General features: G+C 45.2%; 1 protein-coding gene across 1 annotated transcript; it reads left to right on the forward strand.

Moving 5' to 3' along the window:
• Window positions 1–15,177: 15,177 nt before the first annotated feature.
• LOC121134744 (ATP synthase membrane subunit DAPIT, mitochondrial-like) lies at window positions 15,178–15,932 on the forward strand. Its single transcript, XM_040733309.1, has one exon. It carries the CDS (start codon window positions 15,648–15,650, stop codon window positions 15,822–15,824), a length of 177 nt encoding a protein of 58 aa, XP_040589243.1. The 5' UTR covers window positions 15,178–15,647; the 3' UTR covers window positions 15,825–15,932.
• Window positions 15,933–21,374: the final 5,442 nt, after the last annotated feature.

Consider the following 21,374-nt stretch of genomic DNA (forward strand, 5'->3'; position numbering starts at 1 on the left):
CAGCCCACAGAAAGGGAAAAGATATTCATTAACCCCATATCTGACAGAGGGCTGATCTCCAAAATTTACAAAGAACTCAAGAAGCAAATCTCCAAAACACCAAAGGATCCAATTAAAAAGTGGGCTGCAGAACTCAATAGAGAATTTTCAATAGAGGAGTCTAAAATGGCTGAGAGGCACTTGAGAAAGTGCTCAACATCCTTAACCTTCCGGGAAATGCAAATCAAAACAACTCTGAGATATCATCTTACTCCTGTCAGAATGGCTAAAATCAAAAACACAGAAGTCAATTTATGCTGGAGAGGTTGTGGTGAAAGGGGAACACCCCTCCACTGCTGGTGGGAGTGCCAACTTGTACAGCCACTTTGGAAATCAGTATGGAGGTTCCTCAGAAAAATGGGAATAAACCTACCACAAGACCCAGCAACTGCACTTTTAAGCATATATCCAAAAGATGCACATTCATACAACAAGGATGTCTGTTCCACTATGTTCATAGCAGCATTATTTGTAATAGCCAGAACTTGGAAGCAACCTTGGTGCCCCTCAACCGAAGAGTGAATAGAGAAAATATGGTACATTTACACAATGGAGTACTATTCAGCAGAAAAAAACAATGGAATCCTGAGATTCGCAGGCAAATGGATGGCACTAGAAGAAATCATCCTGAGTGAAGTAATTCAGTCAAAAAAGAGAAACATGGCATGTACTCTCTCATATATGGATTTTAGACATAGATCTGGGGAGTGCCAGCCTACAGTCCCATGGTCAGAGAGTCTGGGAAACAGAACCAGTGTTCTGATGGAAGCAGAGGCAGACTCCCACGGCTAAGCACTGAGCTGAACTCAAGAAATACAGTGACACAGAGGGAGGACTGATGATCAAAGGGATTAAGACTGGGCTGGTTTAACCCCCAGAAACAGCTGACCTGACAAGGGTTAGCTCTTGAATCCCAGACTGATGCCTAGGAATCCATCATGGGACTGATCAAGACCCCCTGAATGGGGGTGTCAGTGAGGAGGCCTAGGTAATCTACTGAGCCTTGGGCAGTAGATCAGTATTTATCCCGGGTATACACATGGACTTGGTGCTCCCATCCAACAATGAGAGATTCACTCTTACCCTGGACTCTTGGGGGAGGGTCTAGGCCCTGCCCTGGATGAAATGACAGACTATGGACACCCCCATGGAGGGCCTCACCCTCCCTGGGGAAATGAGGGGATACCAGGGGGGTTGGTGGGAGGGTGTGGGAGGAGGGGAGGAAAAGGGAGAAGGACCTGGAATTGACATGTGAAGTAACCTTGTTTCTAATTTAATTTAAATTTTAAAATAGAAAAAATTAAATATAAAAAACCAAAAAGTAAACAACAGTGATACCCTCACTATAAAAAAAACAACAAAACAAAACAAAACATAACCAGAAAATCCCAGAATACTTGAATCTGTAGGCTATACAGCCAATGATTTTTCACAACTGGGGTGAAGGGGTTTGCTTTTTCTATTGTAAGCCTTAAGGAGTGTTATGCATTTATTACCTTACTAACAAAAAAGTGGGACAAAGTTGTATGTCATGCTGATGTTGGCAGGGATACACAAAATAGCCAAACATTGCATGATACTTACAGATCCTTACTAATAGTGAAAGTTATGAGTCAGCATTTTGTGGCGCTGAGCTTCTGCCTAGTGCATGCTTAGGAAGTACTTTACCACTGAGCTGCACCCTAGCTCCTAAACCTTGTTCAGTTTTCTCTTCTATTCCCCATGATCCAGGACGAACGTTCTCTGAATCGATCACATCTCTTCTACCATCTCCCCAGTGATGACTCAATGTCTCCTCTGTGTCACAAGTCCGCGTCACAAGTCCTTCCTTCCATTTGCCCCAGTTGCTGGTAGCCTGGCATTTAGCAACTGCAGAGAGCTGGATGTGTAGGAGGCTCCATGTGACATGGTTGGCAGCAAGTTATTGAGCAAACTGCTCATCATTCTGGAAAAACTCTAGCCTTCACTAGCAAGCTGTGCATACCCAGAATACGTAAAGCGTTCCATTGGCTAGAGGTTGGTCTAAGAATGAGGATGGGACCACATGGTGTAGGGGAAGAATCTGACATGCTTCTCTCTGCCTCTAGTCAGTCAGGTTGGCAGCACAGTTCTGTTGTCCTGTGGTGGTGAGCACTTAGCTGGCTGTCCTTGCTTACAAGTGGGAGCCAAGTTCACTCTTCTGTAGGACTGATCTGGAACAAGGCATTCTTGTATTAGATTTGGCACAGGTAGAATAAGATGATGGGAATGCGTGGTGGAAAGAATTCTAAGCTTCTATTCAAAGTCCTTCTTCTTTTTTTTCTTTGATGTTTATTGATTCTTCATGGGTTTTCACGCCATGCATTCCATTCCCTCCTATCTCCCTGTCTCCTTGCATCCACCCTCTCCCTACCAAAGCAAAATCAAATTTATAAGCAAAATAAGAAACCAAAGAAACCACAACAACAAAAAAAAGAAGAATCTTGTTGTGGAGCCTGTAGCATTGCCCATTGAGACACATAGTCTACCTTTTACTCTGTTCATCTTTACTTGAAGTATTTGTTATTATGAGGCCTTGGTCTGGCCAGAGGCTTCTGGTTTCTTCTACACCTGTAGTGGATCTGGGTTCTTCTTGAATACCCTGCTGTGTTTCTACATGGTGAAGACACTGCTGTTTGGATCCATAGGTTCATATGCTCCAGCAATTCCAAAGTCCCTGTTCTTCTTTATGTATGTATTTTTATTTAATTGAGAAACAACTTTATTCTACATATCAATCATGCTGAGTCAACTTGCCCAGCCTAAATACTTGGTGAAGTCTTTAATTTTATTGCAACTTGATATTTTGTTGATACTCATGGGAGACCTGCCTTTTCCTAAACAAAAATGGCAGAGGAGTGGCTTGGGGGTAGCAACACAGATGGGGTGGGGGTGGGGCTGGGAGGAGAGGAAGGAGGGGAAACTATGGATCGCCTGTACAATGAATAGATAATTTTACTTAAAAATAAGGTTTCTCTGTACTTTGTTAATGTTTTTCTTTTCCTTTTTTTATTTTATTTTATTTTTTGAGTCAGGTGTACCTGAATTGTGACCTCCTGCCTTAATCTCTGAACTGCTGGGATTATAGACACATGGCACCATACCCTATCAAGGCAGACATGGTGATGCATTCTGGTAATCTGAACATTTGAGAGGCTGAAGCAGGAGGATCAGGGGTTTAGAATGAGACCCTATTTGAAGAAAAGAAAAGAAAAATATCCATCACCCTTCTCCCAAACAAACCTCAGGAAACTGGATAGTGCACAGAGAAACATTATTTTAATAAAATTCTATTGGGGGAAGGATACAAAGTTAATTCAAGGAAGGGCTTGTTTGAGCATTTTAAAACATGGATGGTAGTCAGCTGTTGTCAACATATGCGGGCAAGCAGCCGGGCGTTGGTGGTGCACGCCTTTAATCCCAGCACTTGGGAGGCAGAGGCAGGCAGATCTCTGTGAGTTCAAGGCCAGTCTAGTCTACAGAGCGAGTCCAAGACAACCTCCAAAACAATACAGAGAAACCCTATCCTGAAAAGCAAAACAAAACAAAAAACATACGTCGGAAAGCCTATTGCAACTATTTCAGTGTATAACAGACATCTTTCTTTCTTTCCTTCCTTTCTTTTCTTTCTTTCTTTCTTTCTTTTATGCCTTTTTATTTTTAAATTTAAATTAGAAACAAGGTTGTTTTACATGTCAATGCCAGTTCCCTCTCCTTCTCCCTCCCCTCCTCCCACGTCCTCCGCCCCCATCCCCACTCTTTTCCCCGGGGAGGGTGAGGCCCTCCATGGGGGTGTCCATAGTCTGTCTTTTCGTCCAGGACAGGGCCTAGGCCCTCCCCAAGAGTCCAGGCTGAGAAAGCATCTCTCATTGTGGGATGGGCACCCAAAGTCCATTTGTACGCCAGGGATAAATACTGATCTGTTACCCAAGGCCCCATAGATTGCCTAGGCCTCTTCACTGACACCCACATTCAGGGGGTCTGGATCAGTCCCATGCTGACCTCTTCAGCCATCATTCTGGACTTCAAGAGCTCCTCCTTGTTCAGGTCAGCTGTTTTTCTGGGTTGAACCAGCACAGTCTTGACCCCTATGCTCATCAGTCCTCTCTCTCTCTGTCACTGGGTTCTTTGAGTTCAGCTCAATGTTTAGCTGTGGGTGTTTGCCTCTGCTTTCATCAGTCATTGGTTGAAGATTCTGTTTCCCAGACTCTCTGGCAGTGTGATTGTAGGCTGGCACTCCCCTAATCCATCTCTAAAATCCATATATGAGTGAGTACATACCATGTTTGTATTTTTGTGACTGGGTTACCTCACTCAGGATGGTTTCTTCTAGTGCCATCCATTTGACAGCAAATTTCAAGATGCCATTGTTTTTTTTCCCATTGTGTAAATGAACCACATTTTCTTTCTCCACTCTACAGTTGAGGGGCATTGAGGTCAACAATTATTAACTGGGACCTCCTGAAAGTGAGAAGCTTCTGCAAGGCAAAGGACACAGTCAGCAAGACAAAAAGGCAGCCCACAGAATGGGAAAAGATATTCACTAACGCCACATCGGACAGAGGGCTGATCTTCAAAATTTACAAAGAACTCAAGAAGCAAGTCTCCAAAAACACCAAAGGACATCTTAAATGTGAACATTAAACACTTGCAAGAGGAGCTGCAGTTTGCATGGCAAATGGCCCCTGTAAGGCTTGGTCTCTTTGGTACTGCTGCTGCAAGGTGGTGTCATTTTAAAGACTGAGGCTTACTGAGTGGTCCCTAGGTCACTGTGGGTGTGTCTTTGGAGGGAATTGTGAGACCCTCGGCTTCCTGCCTCATGCTTCTGTGCCAGGGCCCAAAGCTGGAAACAATGGGGTCTTCCCGCATCAAGTAGGAACTCCCCGGACCATGAGGTGCATAAGCCTTTTCTCTTCCTAAGTATTTTGTCTCTCCCAGGTATTTTGTCACAGAAACAAGAATCTGACTAATACAGAGAGTGAGAGTGGAAAGGCTTTCTATCCTGGCGGAGAGAGTCCAGATCAGAAAGCCGTGTTCTTGGGGAGGTAACAGTATATGCTCATATTTCTAGAAAGCAGAGCAGTGGGAGGCATCAGGGTATTGATCCTTTAAATACATTCTCAGGGAGCTATTAAAAACTGTACCCAATATAAATCCCAACAAGAAAGGACTCACTAACCATCGAGAAAATAAAGGTAATAGCACAGAGAAGCTTAATGAGGTGGAATTATGCAAAAACATTTCCATCTCGGCAGAATATCCTCACACAAATCACACACCGGTGGTCAGGCTAACAGCCTCTGAACTGTGTTTCACATGTTTTTCAGTGTTTACTTGGAACCACTCATCTGTTCACAGGCTGTGAGGATGTCTTCTGTCTTTGCCATGTCCTGTTTTTATGTTTGAAAAGGCTACATTTTTGCCACATTATTAACACTGACATTAAACATATATAATGCACATGTAGCAATTTTAATTGCCTCCATTTAGTTTTTATCTTTTGACACTAGAGATGGAACTGAGAGATTCATGAAGCGTGTCACTTTTAACCAGACAATAAAGTCAAAACAAACATCTTAGCCACCAATCCTCTGTGCCATGCTGCTGGCCTTTTTACGCTCTAATAGCAATAGTCTAGTCATTGAAAATGCACCCTCACCCTTAAAAACAAAGCGATATGAAGCAAGAGAGAAAAGGCTCACAGACATTTAACAGGTGTAAGTTAGAAGATTTTCCCCTTACATGTTTAACTCTTTTTTGTTTGTTTGGTTGGTTGGTTGGTTTTGGTTTTGGTTTTTTCGACAAAGGGTTTCTCTGTGGCTTTGGAGGCTGTCCTGGATGTTTAACTCCCTAATATAATAGGTATTTACTTATGTCTTTTATTGAATACTAGTCATCATAGATTTCTGCCACAAAATGTATATCAAATGAGGTAAAGAAATCTGAGTCACTTTGAAACAGTTGTTGAAATAGTTGGCAGTTCAGCACTTACTGTGTTAATGGGCTTGTTTTTCTTTCTTTTTTCCTCTCAGAATATTTTTTATTTAAATTAGAAACATGCTTGCTTCACATGTTGATCCCTAGGTCCTCCCCCATGTATCCAGGCTGAGAGAGCATCCCTCCATGTGGAATGGGCTCCCAAAGTTCATTTGTATGCCATGGTAAACACTGATCTACTACCCAAGGCCCCAGAGATTGCTGAGGCTTCCTCACTGACACTACATTCATGGAGTCTGGATCAGTCCTGTGCTGGCCTCTCAGCCATCAGTCTGGGGTCCAAAAGCTCCCCTTTGTCAGGTCAGCTGTCTCTGTGGGTTTCACCAGCAGAATCTTAACCCCTTGGCTCATCACTCCTCCATCTCTGTCACTGGTTTCTAGGAGTTCATTTCAGTGTTTAGCTGTGGGTGTCTGCCTCTGCTTCCATCAGTTACTGGATGGAGGTTCTAGGATGGCATATAAACTAGTCGTCAATCTCATTATCAGAGAGGGGAAATTAATGTAGTCTCCCTACTATTGCTTAGTTTGCCACTTGGTGTCATCCTTGTAGATCTCTGGAAATCCCACTAGTGTTAGCTCTCTCCTCAAACCTATGATGACTCCCTCTATTATAGTATCTCTCATACTGGTCTCCTCCATTCTTCCCCCAACTCAACCTTACTGCTCCCCCATATCTTCCTCTCCTCTCCTCTTCTCCCTCTTTCTTTTTCCCGGTTCTGTCTCCCCTCTCCCATACTGCCAATCTGCTCATGAGATATTGGTTCATTCCCCTTCTCTGGGGTATCTTGTATATCTCTCTTGGGAACCTCCCTTTTTCCCAGACTCACTGGCAATGGGACTGCAGGATGGCACTCCCCTGATCCATGTCTAGAATCTATATATGAGTGAGTACATACCATGTTTGCCTTTTTGTGACTTGGGTTACCTCACTCAGGATGGTTTCTTCTAGTGCCATCCATTTGCCTGCAAATTTCAGGATTCCATTGTTTTGTTTTTTTTCCTGCTGAATAGTATTCCATTGTGTAAATGTACCACATTTTCTCTGTCCACTCTTTGGTTAAGGGGCATCTAGGTTGCTTCCAAGTTCTGGCTATTACAAATAATGCTGCTATGAACATAGTAGGAACAGACATCCTTGTTGTATGAATGTGCATCTTTTGGGTATATGGCTAAGAGTGGAATTGCTGGGTTTTATGGTAGACTGAGTCAATGGGCTGGTTTTCTAAGTGATTCATATACCTATGATGGACACAGGTTGATGCTAGACCTAAGCAGAGATCAACATCCTAAGGTAAATGGATTGATTGTAGCTAGCATTACAGTACCCAGGTCTTTGGGTATTTGAGGAGTGGTTTACATGACCCAAATCATGAATAATCCATTCTGACAAATTGTTTTCAGGCTGCTCATGAGCTTGAATCATTTTTGTTAAAAGTCAAAATCTGACTGCCATGGAGTTTGACACTTAAGTCATTTACTTTCTCAATCTCTGAAAGGAATGTGAGATAGAAATTTTATCATGAATAATATAAAGACAAAATTCAAGGAAAAAGGCAAAGTCACGTTTCTCATATAGTGGTAAAGTAAGCATATGCTAACTACGTCATTTACTCAGCAGGGAAAGAACCAATGAACTACTGCAACCAAGCACAGGAGAGTCTGAGGACAAATGCCTGAGTGCGTCAGAAAAATCCATGGAAACGTGCACATGGAGGGTGGCCAGTCTTTTTAGCCACCAGGAAGAAGTCCGCAGAGCCGCTCCAGCAAGCTGGGAATCCCAAGGCTACGGACAGTCATCTACAGCTTCCCAACTTGTCACCTAGATCAACAGCAAACACAAAAGTGTGTTCTACGGGGTGCTCTTGGACCTCCACCAAGCACACTCTTGTACCGAGGCAGGTATTCCCCAGTTACTATTCCTGTTTCTTTTTCAACCTTAGGCTCCAAAAGGGTTGAAAGAAGCTGAATCATTAACATCAAAAATAGCTTTGCAAAGAACTAAGTGTGGTCATGCACACATAAAATCCCAGGACTGGCTGAGGTAGGACCATGAGTTCTATGCTACCTGGGGTACATAATGGGACACTGCTTCAAAGCAAAAAGAAAAAAAATTACCATTATTGGTGTGTGATTATAAACTACTTTTTCTACTGGGTCGAGATCAATCCTCACCCCCATTCTTTTTTCTTTAGAGATAGGGTCCTCACTATGTGGCCCAGGTTGGTCTTTCTGGGTTTAAGTACTCCTCCTGACTCAGATTCTTGAAGAAGCTGCAAGCTTATGCTACTGTGAGATTTTTTTTATTGATAAAACACATTATCACCTACTTGCAGTCTGTTGGAAAAACTTTGATGTTACAGATTTAGACAACTTAATCTATGGAAAATCTCTACCACTTTGACCTGAAAGCCAAACTATCTCCAACATCTTAGTTTTTTTTCTGTTGGAAAAAAAATAGACATGGTCTTTATTCACATGCATTTTGAATATTTTTTGACATTGCAAAACCATAGAACCGTTCAGTTGTCTGTTTTAGACAAAGTCTTGTTAGACAGGCCAGGCTTCCTTCAAACTCATGGCCATCCTCCTGCCTCAACCTCCTGAATCCCGACATTGCAGGCATGTGGCATCATACCCGGCAGCCGAGACTCTTTAAAGAGATAATAACATCAACAGAGACTCCCCACAACAGTTAAAAATTAAAGTGATGTTAATGAAATAAAATTCTGTCAGCCGCTTTGACAGGATAACGCTGTTGGGCATCAGTTCATTTACGTTGACAATGGCTCTCTGTTTGCATCTGTGCTCACATCTGATCTGTGCTCACATCTGATCTGTGCTCACATCTGGTCTGTGCTCACATCTGTGGATCTGAATGAGGTATAGGAAAAGACGTGCTGCCTCTCTTCTACGTGGCAGACAAGCATTCATTGAGCTCCAGGGTTTGGCTTAAGGAATAATTAAATACGTGTTTTCACTGACTTTTATTCATTTGTGTGTTTGTGTGTGTGCATCTGCACACAGCAGCTTAGTGCTCATGTAGAGATGGGAGGGAAACTTGCAGAGAATCAGGTCTTCTTCTTCTGCCACGTGGGTCTTGGGGACGAGACTCAGGGAGTCAGTCTTGGATGAAGCTGCTGTTATTCTCGGAGCCATCTCACCACCCAAGGACTATTTTTCAGGTCATTAGAAAAAGAACACACCTTTAAGGGTAACATGATCCAAGTTTCATTTTTCTTGTGCTCAGGGTATTATTTTTCTTTCGTTCTTGTTTTTACGTTTGTTGATCTGCTCTTCTGGGCCTTACGCTGCTAGGCAAGAAGACTGCCATGTACTACAATCCCAGCTCAATTTTTATTTTGTATTGACAAAAAAAAAACCACCTAAGCAAAGTGTATCAAACCAAACAGAAGTGGTGAAAGTGTGGTTGGCATGAAGATTTTGTACTATTACTCCATGGCCTGGTTTCTTAGTAAGTGGTATGTCATATCTGAAAGGAAACACATAAGATGTTCATATCAGAGACCGCCTACCCACAAAGAATCTGCACCCTCAACGCTCAAACTCCCACTGGTTGGGGAAAGCTTTCCACTTAATAACATCTCTATTGATGAAGGCAGAGAAAGAAAGAAAAGGAAGTCCTTGCAATTTGAGAGTTTTATGTTTTGTTTTGTTTTTGTTTTTCGAGACAGGGTTTCTCTGTGGCTTTGGAAGCTGTCCTGGAACTCGCTCTTGTAGACCAGGCTGGTCTTGAACTCACAGAGATCCACCTGCCTCTGTCTTCCGAGTGCTGGGATTAAAGGCCAATGCCCGGCTGCAAGCTGAGATTTTGCTCAACGCTCCCTGACACTTTGTAGGGTAGGTCTCGGTAAAGGAAGCTACCACTCCCACTACCAGGTACCAATGCTCCCTTCCATCCTGGCTCGTAGAGAGAGGACCAACATTAGAAGCAGCACAGTAAGGCAGCTTTGAGATGGTCAGTCAGCTCCTGAAGGATGGCATGTTGAATGCCCTTGCTGTGACTGCCTTTCTGGACCCTTCAGCGGGAAACACAGAGCATTCACAGATGCAAAGACATCTTAGACTCCTTGTAGATTAGGGATACAGTGTTCCCTGGTATAAGCAAGACACTGCCAACGAGCAGACACCTTGCAGATGTCTCCACAGAGGTCACTTAAAGGCTTCTGAGAAGAGGGAACGGGAAGCTCAAATGCCTTGGGCGTCAACTACCAAACAGGTAGTCAGCTCGCCTAACCCCGGGGTTAGAAACTCAAAGATGAGAACTCGGCTGCTGTTTGAAGAAGCATCTGGTGATTCTGGGCCACACTGAACTCTGAAAAGCCTCCTGATTTCAGGGAAGATCACGCCACTTTGTTTTCCCTGTTTTTTTTTGTTTGTTTGTTTTGTTTGTTTTTTTCTTTTACAACAGTGACCTGCTTATGATGCGATGTCCTCCTGTCTCGCTCAGTGCTTGGCACCGCAGCTCTGTCCTTCTGCTCTCCAGGACCTGGCTGGTCCCCCACCTATTTAGTCCCCGAATGGGACTCCACGAGGAATCAGAACCTCAGCTGTCTTCTAAGTATGGTTTTCATGGTTCTCACCTGGTGGGGAAATTAGGGGTAGGGTGGGAGGATGCTACATGTCATCTACAAGAGACGGTGTCGAGTGTCTGTGATATCAATGGTACAGAATGAGGAAAACACTGAAGAAGTGAAATATAATCTCTTTCGTGTTCTTATAGTTACTTACTTGGCATGCTGCCCGCACATGCTAAACCACAGGCGTGGACGTCAGGAGCGGGAGTTGGCTCTCTCCTTCTTATCGGGTGAGTCCTGGGAATCGAACTCGGGTTGTCAGCTTTGCAGCAGGCCCCTTTCTTTACCTGCTGAGCCATCTCCCTGGCCCAAAATAGTTCTCCTAATGAATACAAACAGCCTTTACTTCTGCCATAGAAATATGAAGGAGCGAAAGAGGGAGAAGACAGAATGGGATTAGCAGAGCCAGTCTGAACGATGAGATGATGTCATTGCATTCTGCCCATGAGGCTGCCAGTCGTGAAGGGACCACATCTGGGGAGAGCGCGCTGGCAAAGAGGCTCAGCAAACATGCAGATGCTCATCCTCTAAGGGCAGGCTCTATGTCTAAGCTTCTGCCTAGAGAAAAGTGGTGTTTTTTTCTTTCTGTAGAGCACCTCAGGACTGTCTACTCATAATAGAATCCCCCAAAGCATTCATGAAAAGAGAGCAGTTGCGCCGGGCTTTGGTGGTGCACACCTTTAATCCCAGCGCTTGGGAGGCAGAGGCAGGTGGATCTCTGTGAGTCTGAGGCCAGCCTGGTCTACAGAGCTAGTTCCAGGACAGCCTCCCAACAATACAGAGAAACCATGTCTCAAAAGACAAACAAACAAACAAAAAAACAAAGAAAGAAAAGAGAGTCAGGTGGTGGTGGCTCACGTCTTTAATCCCAGCACTCGGGAGGCAGAGGCAGGCAGATCTCTGTGAGTTCAAGGCCAGGCTGGTTCTACAGCCTCCAAAACAATACAGAGAAACCCTGTCTCATAAAACTAAAAAAAAAAAAAAAAAAAAAAAGAATAGAGAGCAGTTGCACCTATCAAGGTAAACTCCTGGGATGGATATTATATTCCTGTTTGCAGTCTGTTTCACTCCACAAAATGCCAACAAGGAAGAAACAAAGAAACCCCTAGATTGTCCTTTGACTTTTGTTTCTGGTCTACCTTTTATATGCTAACTGAACACTATAGGCATCAGCAGAACACATTTTTTTTGTGGGTTTTTTCGAGACAGGGTTTCTCTGTATTGTTTTGGAGCCAGTCCTGGGACTTGCTCGGTAGACCAGGCTTGGTCTCTAACTCACAGAGATCCACCTGCCTCTGCCTCCCGAGTGCTGGGATTAAAGTCGTGCGCCACCAATGCCCGGCCTGAACACAATTTTGAGAACCCTCACTATGGCCCTGCTTACCAGCTGGGCATAGAACTGATTGCGACATCTCTGTTAATGTTTTTTTATTATTATTATTATTATTATTACTACTACTTTCTATCCTCATTATTTTTTAAAAGCAGGAGGAAAATGAACCATGATGTTGCATTGTAAGAACTACCATTCTTACCCGTCAGACTCACGTTGGAGATCTCCAGTGGCTCATACTCACAGTCACACACTTATGGCTTCATTCTGTACATGTCATTGCCTAGAAAACACTCAAAATTAATTCCAGAGTTTGGGGGTTGATGAGGGGCTCGTAATACTCTTTGTATTATGCTTGAAAAGTGGGAATCTGCCAGCGTATGTAGAAAAAATTTAGGAGGTAATATGCCAAATATTAAGACGACTATGTAAATGCTCTCAGGAGGGAATCAGTTGCACGGTAATTGGATGAGGAATCACCATTCTGTTTAAGGGGGAAAAAGCAAACTCAGTCAATCTGGTACCGTGTAACTGGACGTGATGATGCTGACTGATAAACTGAGGTTCTTTCCTGGCCTGCTTTAGGTGGTCACTACCCCTTTGGAACATTTGCCTTTTAAGGCAGGGGTATGTTCCACTAATGGACTACATGGACTTTTGGAGTTATATACACTGAATCCCCAGTGTTACCTATTAATGACAATTGGTTTTACTAAGAGTCCTTCCAGTGATGAAGCCAGCAGTGAGGTTCCCTTGAATTACTTTCCCCTGAAATTTACTGACATTTTCAATGTTCCGGGTCTTGCAATATCCAGGAAGTCCCTGTATATCCACGACTGTCTGTACCTCACTTCCATCTTCTTTCCCAAGGCATGGCAATGCCTGCTCTTAGGACCTTGGATACCTGCTGCTTATGCTCATTTACTGATGCCCTTTACAACAAGTGACAAAATTTACCGAGCGCCCTGACTCACGCCCAGTGACAGAGAGAGCATCCGTTTCCTTCCTGTGGTTGGCATGGCTACGGTGAGTGACTCCGCTGAGAACCAGCCTGTGCTGAGAGCGGCGTGTTGGGCTAGATTTTCCTGGAAGGCAATGCTCATCCAAAAGCAGCTGGAACCTGGAATCTTCACACAAATGAACCGGTTGACCTCCCGACTGCCAGGGGTGAGGCGTCACGGAACTTTTCCTTTTGCTACTGGGTCTTATTTAACACAACACCTTTCCTGTTCACCTGTGTTTTTGCAAACGGAAGAATTGCCTTCCTCAGAGTAGAGCAAGATTTCAGGCACGCTTGATTTCTTTATTATCCGTGGACTTTTCTTCCCTATTGGGAACAGTGTGGCAGCTAAGAGACTGGCTCTAATTCTGCATCTGTATCAGAAGTCAGCTTGGACCACATAAGTTGTTTTGCTTTCGATTCTTTTTGAGGAGCCTCAACATTGTTTCTCTTAGTGACTACTTCGCATCGCTACAAATGTAGGAGGCCTCATTTTCTGCACATCTGCACCAACTGTCGTTTCGTCCTCTTTGTCCCAGCAACAGCCATCTGTCTTATCCGGGTTCGAGTCACATTGCCTCCGTTTCCAGTGACGCCCAACACTCCCACAAATCTAGTAGCCATTTAAACGTCTTCTTTGGAGGAATGCCGGTATGATTCCTTTGCCTAAACTCTTTTCGTGTTCCTTCATTTCATTCTCCACTCAAAAAGTGGAGTTGAGTGGATGTTTGGGGGGAAAAACATCTGGGTCTCTGTGAGTTCGAGACCAGCCTGGTCTACAAGAGCTAGTTCCAGGACAGCCTCCAAAGCGTGTAAGAAACAGAAGGCACAGAGACCTGGTGGAGCCTGTGCTCTAGGGTGCCACCAAGTCTATCAAAAAGGAACGCCGTACTGGAGAATCCACGTGTGCTGTATTTTTCCTGTAGCTTAGTTGACCTTTCCTCCATGGCTGATGAGAACACGCAGGAATCCTGTCCGACAGTCCTACAAGGCCAGCCTGGGCTCCTTAACTGTTTGCAGGAGAGCCTTGAATCATGAAGTTCCCCACACACCCCTCACCCCGCCCCGGGGAACTCCTAAATCATGGTAGCCGCATTGGTAACCACCCAGACCTTTAGAGCCACCTCCCCCGGGAGCCTTTCGATGAAAATCCGTGGCTGCAGTGTAAAAGGGAAAAGGAGGTTTGGGGAGACCATGGGGGTGACCAGGGTTACAGCTGACTGAGGAGGAGGATGAGGAGGAGGAGGAGGAGGAGAAGCAGATGCACTAATACACACTGCTCAGAGGTGCTGTGACACCATCTGAAATAACCCAAAAGTCTGTATGCTAATCAATTTTAAGCTAAAAGTAAAACGTGTACATTGTGTTAATCCTGAAGTAAACTTTCTATTCTTTGCTATATTTACTTCCGTTCTCCTATTTCCTTCCTTCTGTCAACTAAGCTATATGGGGTTTTTTTTTCTTTCTTCCCCCTTCCTTTTCCCCTACCCTTTCTTCCTCTTCTTTTCCCCTCCTCCTCTTCCTCCTCCTCCTCCTCTCCCCCTCCTCTTCCTCCTCCTTCATTTCCCTGAGGTATGAAGTCAGGTTATTGACCTTAGATTGTTCTTAACCCAGATACTTCTCGCTTAAAACTCCCCTCTCAAGGTTGCTTCTGCTGAGCCTGTAGAGTTTGGGCATGTTTCATTTCTATGTGTTTCAAGATGTTTTCTAAGTTCTGCCTTGATTTCTTCTTTGGCCTAGTGGTTTCACAAAAGTGGGCTGTTCATGTCTTCTTTCTTTTTTTTTTTTTTTGCTAATTGTCCCATTTTCTTTTGGTGTTAGTTTCCATAGTTATTCATTGTAGTTAGGGGAGGAATTTGGCCGGAGCTTATTTCCATTTTTGTTGGATTTGGTGACATTTGGAGACCATGCTGCATGCATTTGGGAGGGATGAGCACTGTGCGCTGCTGGAATGGATGTGTTACAGGTCTGTCAGATCCATCCGGTTTATAACGCGAATCAAGTCTATAATCATTGGTTTTCTGCCTGGATACTTTGTCCGCTGTTGAAAACAGGATACTGAAGCCTCTTACTGGCAGTGTTAGGTTCTCGACTTCTTCAGATCTGTGCATGGTCCCCTTGTATGTTTGAGTGCCTCCACATCAGGCGTATGCGTAATTAGTTATTGTGGTGAAATGGCTCTTCTGAGGGTGAAAAGGCTCTTCTGAGGTAAACCTTTGTCAGAGTTTTGCTTTTGAGTCCGTCTTGTCTATGTATGGCCGCACCCCCTCCCCTGTTTTTTTCATGGTCACCATGTGTTTGGAATCTCCTTTTCCATCCCTTTTCCTTCACTCTCTGTGTGTCCTATGTGGGCATCTGTCTCTCTCCGCCATGTCGCCTGTGAGCTGTGAGCATCCACACAGGAGAACAGAGAGGGAGACAGTGCGGGTCACTTTGGAGGGACAAGCAGTCTCCAGTTATGGTAGTCCAAGGCTAGACTGGAAGAAAAGAATTGGCATGCATCTATGAATAATTTAAAAGATTAAGTAAAAAAATAGTGTACAATTAAATTTGCCCTAGGTGACAGAAAAGTGTACCATTATTTTATGAAAGAAATACAAAGGGTGGTTGGGTCTGTTGAAGGACATCAGCTGCGGAATTTGTGATTTGGGCTAAGATTGAAGTCATGGCTGGTGCAGAAAGTGATAGCCAATTCCAGTTCACTGGTATTAAAAAGTATCTCAACTCTTACACTCTCACAGGTAGAATGAATTGTGTACTGGCCGCATATGGAGGCATTGCTTTGTTGGTTTTATACTCCAAGTTAAGGTCTAAAAAAAACCCAGCTGTGAAAGCATCATAAATGGATTTTGAAATGTCTAACCTCATCTGTTGTGTCCCATGCCCGAAGAAGCTGATGTGAACTCATCATGTAATACTCAATCTGTACAATAAATTATGAACCTGGAAACAAAAAGAAATACAAACAATTCTCTTTTAATCCTGCAATCGGGCTTTGACCTACAGAAAGGTGATGATATCTTGCTTTCTATAAGTCATGTTAAACTTTCCTAGTGGCCTCGGGATCTAGAGACAGAGAGAAAGGCGAACAAAAGGAAGGGATCCCATCTCATTCCCACAGTGACTGAGGACTTCTGCAAACACGTGGTCTGACCTGTCCCTCAGGGGGCCACCCACCTTGGCACCACCATTTGCTCGTCAGCAGAAAGCAAGGGCTTCGCACTGCGGGTGCAGTTTTCTCTTGGGAACCTGGAGAAGGGCTTATCTTTGCCGTAAATCAGATGATTCGAGGAGGAGAAGGATTAAATATTAGCCTAACCTTCAAAGGACAAAAATAGCTTTCTTTGAACGTGTTCTTGGAGTGTTTCAGAGTTCTGGGAAATTTTATTTCTTAAAATAACACTTGCCTTGCCCGTTTCGTTGCAGTGGTGCCTGGGTGCTGTGCCGCAGAGTGGGAAGGAGGAGAAGGAGGCCCCCACAGCCGCCTCTCGGTCTCTGCTCTCTTGAAGGGTGCCACCATGCTTTCCCCACATGGGCTGCCTGCCTAACAGCAACGTGCTTGGCTCCCCCGAGAGAAACGTGCTTAAGGTCTGGTAGAGAAAGAGGGATTTGTCACATGTATGAAGTCCCTGATGTCTCCTTGTCCAGCTGGGGCAAATCCTAAGTGCTTGGAAATAGAAGCGGACCAGTGTCACCTGGTTCATGGACTCCCTGGCCCTGCCTGTGGGCTGTCTCAGCAGATTTATAAGACCTAGAATGGGCATGGCTGGGGAGTCCCAGAGAAGCTGGCCTCTTTGGCCTTTCCCCTCACTGTCACCCATGGGCACATCGCTAGCAAGCTCGGTAATCAGGGCAGTAGTTCAGGTGTTCTGAGACCCAGGAAGCTGCTGCTGCTGCCGCCGGAACTGGGGGTTGCAGCTTTGCAGCTCAGCGGTAGAGTGGTAAGAGTGTGTGTGTTGGGCTTACACAAGGCCCTGGGCTCAGTCCGGCTGCACCCACCAACAAAGCTGTAAAGCCAATATGTCCCGGAGGGAGTCATCTCGGGGTAGTGACAGAATAATTTGAGAAAGCTCGGGGGCCAGTGCAGCCTGACACCCACACCGAGGTGCATCTTGGTGGCCTTTGCTGCGAGGCTTGGTAGGCGGTGGTCTCTTTGTCCCTCTGCCTTCATCCCTTACTGATGGTTCCGGCTCAACTGCTACCCAGGTCCCACCCAGCTTTACTGCAAATAAAGCTCCCTGCAGGGAATGGTATTCTGCAGGGTGGAGGAGGCCCCAACGCACGCAGGGCTTCATTTGGAGAGGGTAAGGTGTTACTACTGCCTCCAGACAGCCTAAGGCGTCCGTGGCTCACAATCCCAGCCACCTACACCTCAGGCTCTCTTTCTGCTGTAGCTAAATGTGTTCCACAGGTGCAGTACACTTCTCGCGTGCCCCTTTGTTGATTTCGACCCTGCTTCTCTGAAGAACGATTTCAATTGGAGCCTTTCTTTCAGACGCCGGTAAATGTAGCCTTCTGCATACGTGGTGGTGCCTGTATTGCCTTAAGAGGCAGCCTAAGTCACTGCCATCCTCCAAGCCTGGAGAAGGCTGAATAGGGTCCTGACTTCAACTGCAAGCCTATGACAAAGAAGGACCATGGATCAGAGGCATTTGTGACTCCGTGAATGTTGCATACAGGACGTTATATGTTAAAGTATACTGGGATTTTTTTTTCTTTGCCCCTCCCCAAGGCAAAAAGTGCAGAGGCGGGGTGCGCACTGTAGGCAATGGCTCCATCTGGTGGTGAGCAGCCCGCAGCGCTGATGCCGGAACCCTTTCCGACGCCACTTAGTGCGGAGGGGAGTGGGGGTGGGTTGTCGGTCATGCAATTAAAATGGCTTAATCTGACACTGTCTTTCTTTTCGTCTAGATTCCTTTCCTAAGCCGTAAGCAGAAGTGTGATTTTTTTAAAAATAAAAAACCCGCTTAGCTCTATTTTACTATGTTCCCTGAGACGTGTCATACTAAAAGAGGAAAGTGCTCCCATCAGTAGCTATTGCCAAGATGGCAGCAGGGCCAAGACACTTTTCTTGACTGTGTGGGGAAAATTCCCACAATGCATACCTCCCGCTTCTGAAACAGGGCCTTGTTGCATGGCTCAGGCTGGCTTGGAATTTGCTATGTAGCCTAGTCTGGCTTGGCTTTGAAATCCTCCCGTTTCAGTTTCTTGAGTGTGTGATTAACAGACATGCCTCGCCACACCTGGCTTCCAATTTTGTATTTGGTAGAAAGGTAGTGTGAGAAATGAACATGGTCTGCCTAAATCTAATAGTGTTGTCATCAAAAACTTGGGCCGTCCGTCCTAGTGCCTTCATCCAGGGACTGACGGAAGCAGAGACAGACACCCACAGCTAAACACTGAACGGAACTCCTGGAACCCAGTGACAGAGAGGGAGGAGTGATGAGCAAAGGGGTCAAGACTGGGCTGGTGAAACCCAGAGAAACAGCTGACCTGCACAATGGGGAGCTCTTGGACCCCCAGACTGATGGCTGAGAGGCCAGCATGGGACTGATCCAGACCCCCTGAATGTGGGTGTCAGTGAGGAGGCCTAGGTAATCTATGGGCCCTTGGGTAATAGATCAATATTTATCCCTGGCATACAAATGGACTTTGGGTGACCATCCCACAATGAGGGATGCTCTCTCAGCATGGACTCCCGGGGGGAGGGTCTAGGCCCTGCCCTGAACAGAGTGATAGATTCTGGAGACTCCCCCATGAAGGGCCTCTCACCCTCCCTGGGGAACAGAGTGGGGGTTGGGGGGCTGGAGGGGCTGGTGGGGGTGGGGTAGGAGGGGAGGGAGAAGGAGCTGTGATAGACATGTGAAGCAAGCTTGTTTCTAAATAAAAAAAAAAAACAAACTTGAGCCATTTTAGAAGAAAGAGGTTGGGGGTGAGGCCGACTGAAATTCAGCAGGCTTTCTTAGAATCTCAGGGCACCATGGGCATGGGAGACATCACCTTGGAACCACAGCCTCAGAATCGCATAGAGAGAGAAAGAGGACCTGGTGGGAGCAGTCTGAATACTTGCATGTACCCAGCCTATGAGTATTTCATCCCGCCTGGATTGCCAGCCTTTGCCGCCAAAGGAGTTCCGATACGAATGCAGAAATGAATCAAATGTCACACAGAATATCTGGTAGAGTAGACAAAGATTTTTTAAAATGAATTTCTTTATTTTCATTTGTCCATTTCACTGCAGACTCTGGCTATCATATAACCTAGGATGGCCTCAAGCTCACGAGCCTCTTGCTGCTGAGACTACCTCTGCCTTTTGTTGGAATTGTGTGTTTCCTACAATACACCTCTGCCAAAGGTGTGCTCTCTGAACCACTGGATTCGGAAGGGGTGGGAGAGTTATGTCCTAGCTCCAGGCATTCTGGAGGAGGCCAGTCCGTTGTCACAGCTGCTCCCGAATGCCACTGGCATCCTGAACGTGTAATTCACATGGCTCACGGCAACGTTTCTCTTGGTACCTGGAACTTTCCGAAGAACAGCTTTGTTATCATAAAAATAAACAACTTGACATCCTCCAGAAAAAAAAAACCAATGCAATGTTCTGTCGTACATTGAGAAGCTGTCCTGGAAATGTTATCTCACTCTGGTCTCAGAAATTGTGCATTGACATACATTTGAAGCATGTGTGTGTGTGTGTGTGTGTGTCTGTGTGTATCTACCTGTATCTGTGTGTGTTTGTGTGTGTGTCTGAGTGTGCACCTATGTGTGTCTGTGAGTGTGTATCTGTGCGTGTAACTGATATTGATATTGATATGGAAGAGCTAGCATATAGAAATATAAAAATAAACTGTACTGTTAGACAGGGTTGGACTTTAATCAGTAATGCGAAAGTCAAAAACCAAATCAATCCAAACCCACCATCTCCTGATCCCCCTTGTAGTTTTTATAGTAATGTCAGAATCAGGGTATATATATTTACCCAGGTGAGTTTGCTGGCAATGTATTTTAGTGGCAAACACTGAGTTTTACAGAGACTGGGAGTATTATGTCAAGTTTGCCTAGAGATTAAGAACACTTAGCAATTCAACAATAAAGTGTTCAGCCTTTGTCTTCTTAAAGAGTTTTAATTTCCCAAGGGGCCTTGGTCTCTGATCATTCATATTTATTTAAGGCCATGAATTTCTATTTGAAACGGCTCAGATATTTTTTTTTAAAAGCCAGTAAGATGGAGTCTGAGGCCTGCAGCTACCCAGTCTTCACAGCTGGCAGCATTCACCAGGGGCATCACTGCCCAGCCCGAGAGGGACGTCCAGTGAGCACAGCAGTGTTCTCAAAAGCAAAGGCCTTTCTTTCTCACAGACGATTTCCCAGGTGTCACAAATCATTCCAAATCCATAAAATGTAAAACGCCACAAAACATCATGGTGTTAGTAGTGTTTCCCATCTTTGTATGTGTGTTTTAAAATTAAAGATATTGAAAGAACAACCCAGGTGATCTCCGTCGGACAGACTGCTACCAAAGCATTGCGTGGCTCTGCTTTTCACCTTTGGAGGATTCCCATCAATGTGCGTGCACTTGTGCGTGTACCCTCTCACACACGCAGGCTCTCTCACCCACGTGCACAGAATCATATGCATTCACGTAGCCAAGAACACTCACACTCAGGCGTAGTCACACACCGTGACACTCACACACGTGCCTAGCATGCACACTCACGCACCGGCCCACTCATACTCATGCACGGATACACACCCACAGGCACACCCCTACTCATGCACAGGCACGCTCAGATAAAGGCTCACACACACACACACACACACATTTACACTCAGAGGACACACACTTGTTGTAAAACCCGAGACACTTGCCTGAGGTTCTAGCTTCCCTGCTTGAAACTCCTGTCCTACAGACAACAAGAGTTCTGAAACAGACTCTTGTTGTTTTTCCCCTGAACATCGTAAGCCCCAAGCCATTTTTACCACTAGTGACTCTATGACAAGTGAGTTATTGTATTTACCACATCCGATTTCTGTTGATGGAGAATACAATAAAACTGAGTGGTATTGTGGTGCGCCTGCATTATTTGAATGAAGCAATAGCAGTCCCTCCGCCCTACCTCATTCCCTCCACCAGTGACTTCAGAAAGAAAGACCACTGCATCTTTAGGATCCAGATGTATGGCTGGCTTCACCGGTGCTATTGAATCACTCATGGTTTCCACGGTATTCACTGGGGAGCCATGAAAAGCACTTTCCTAGAGGGGTCTGAGTTAACTGGCTCTGGGGACTGGGGAGCAGTTTGCATTTGAATGACTGGAGCAATATTCTCACCCTGTAGAGCCAGGCAGGAGGAGGACCAGGGCTGGGACAGCCACAGCTCTGCTGTTTTATTGTT

Source organism: Mesocricetus auratus, unplaced genomic scaffold, assembly GCF_017639785.1.
Source record: "Mesocricetus auratus isolate SY011 unplaced genomic scaffold, BCM_Maur_2.0 Super-Scaffold_100030, whole genome shotgun sequence".
Lineage (NCBI taxonomy): Eukaryota > Metazoa > Chordata > Mammalia > Rodentia > Cricetidae > Mesocricetus > Mesocricetus auratus.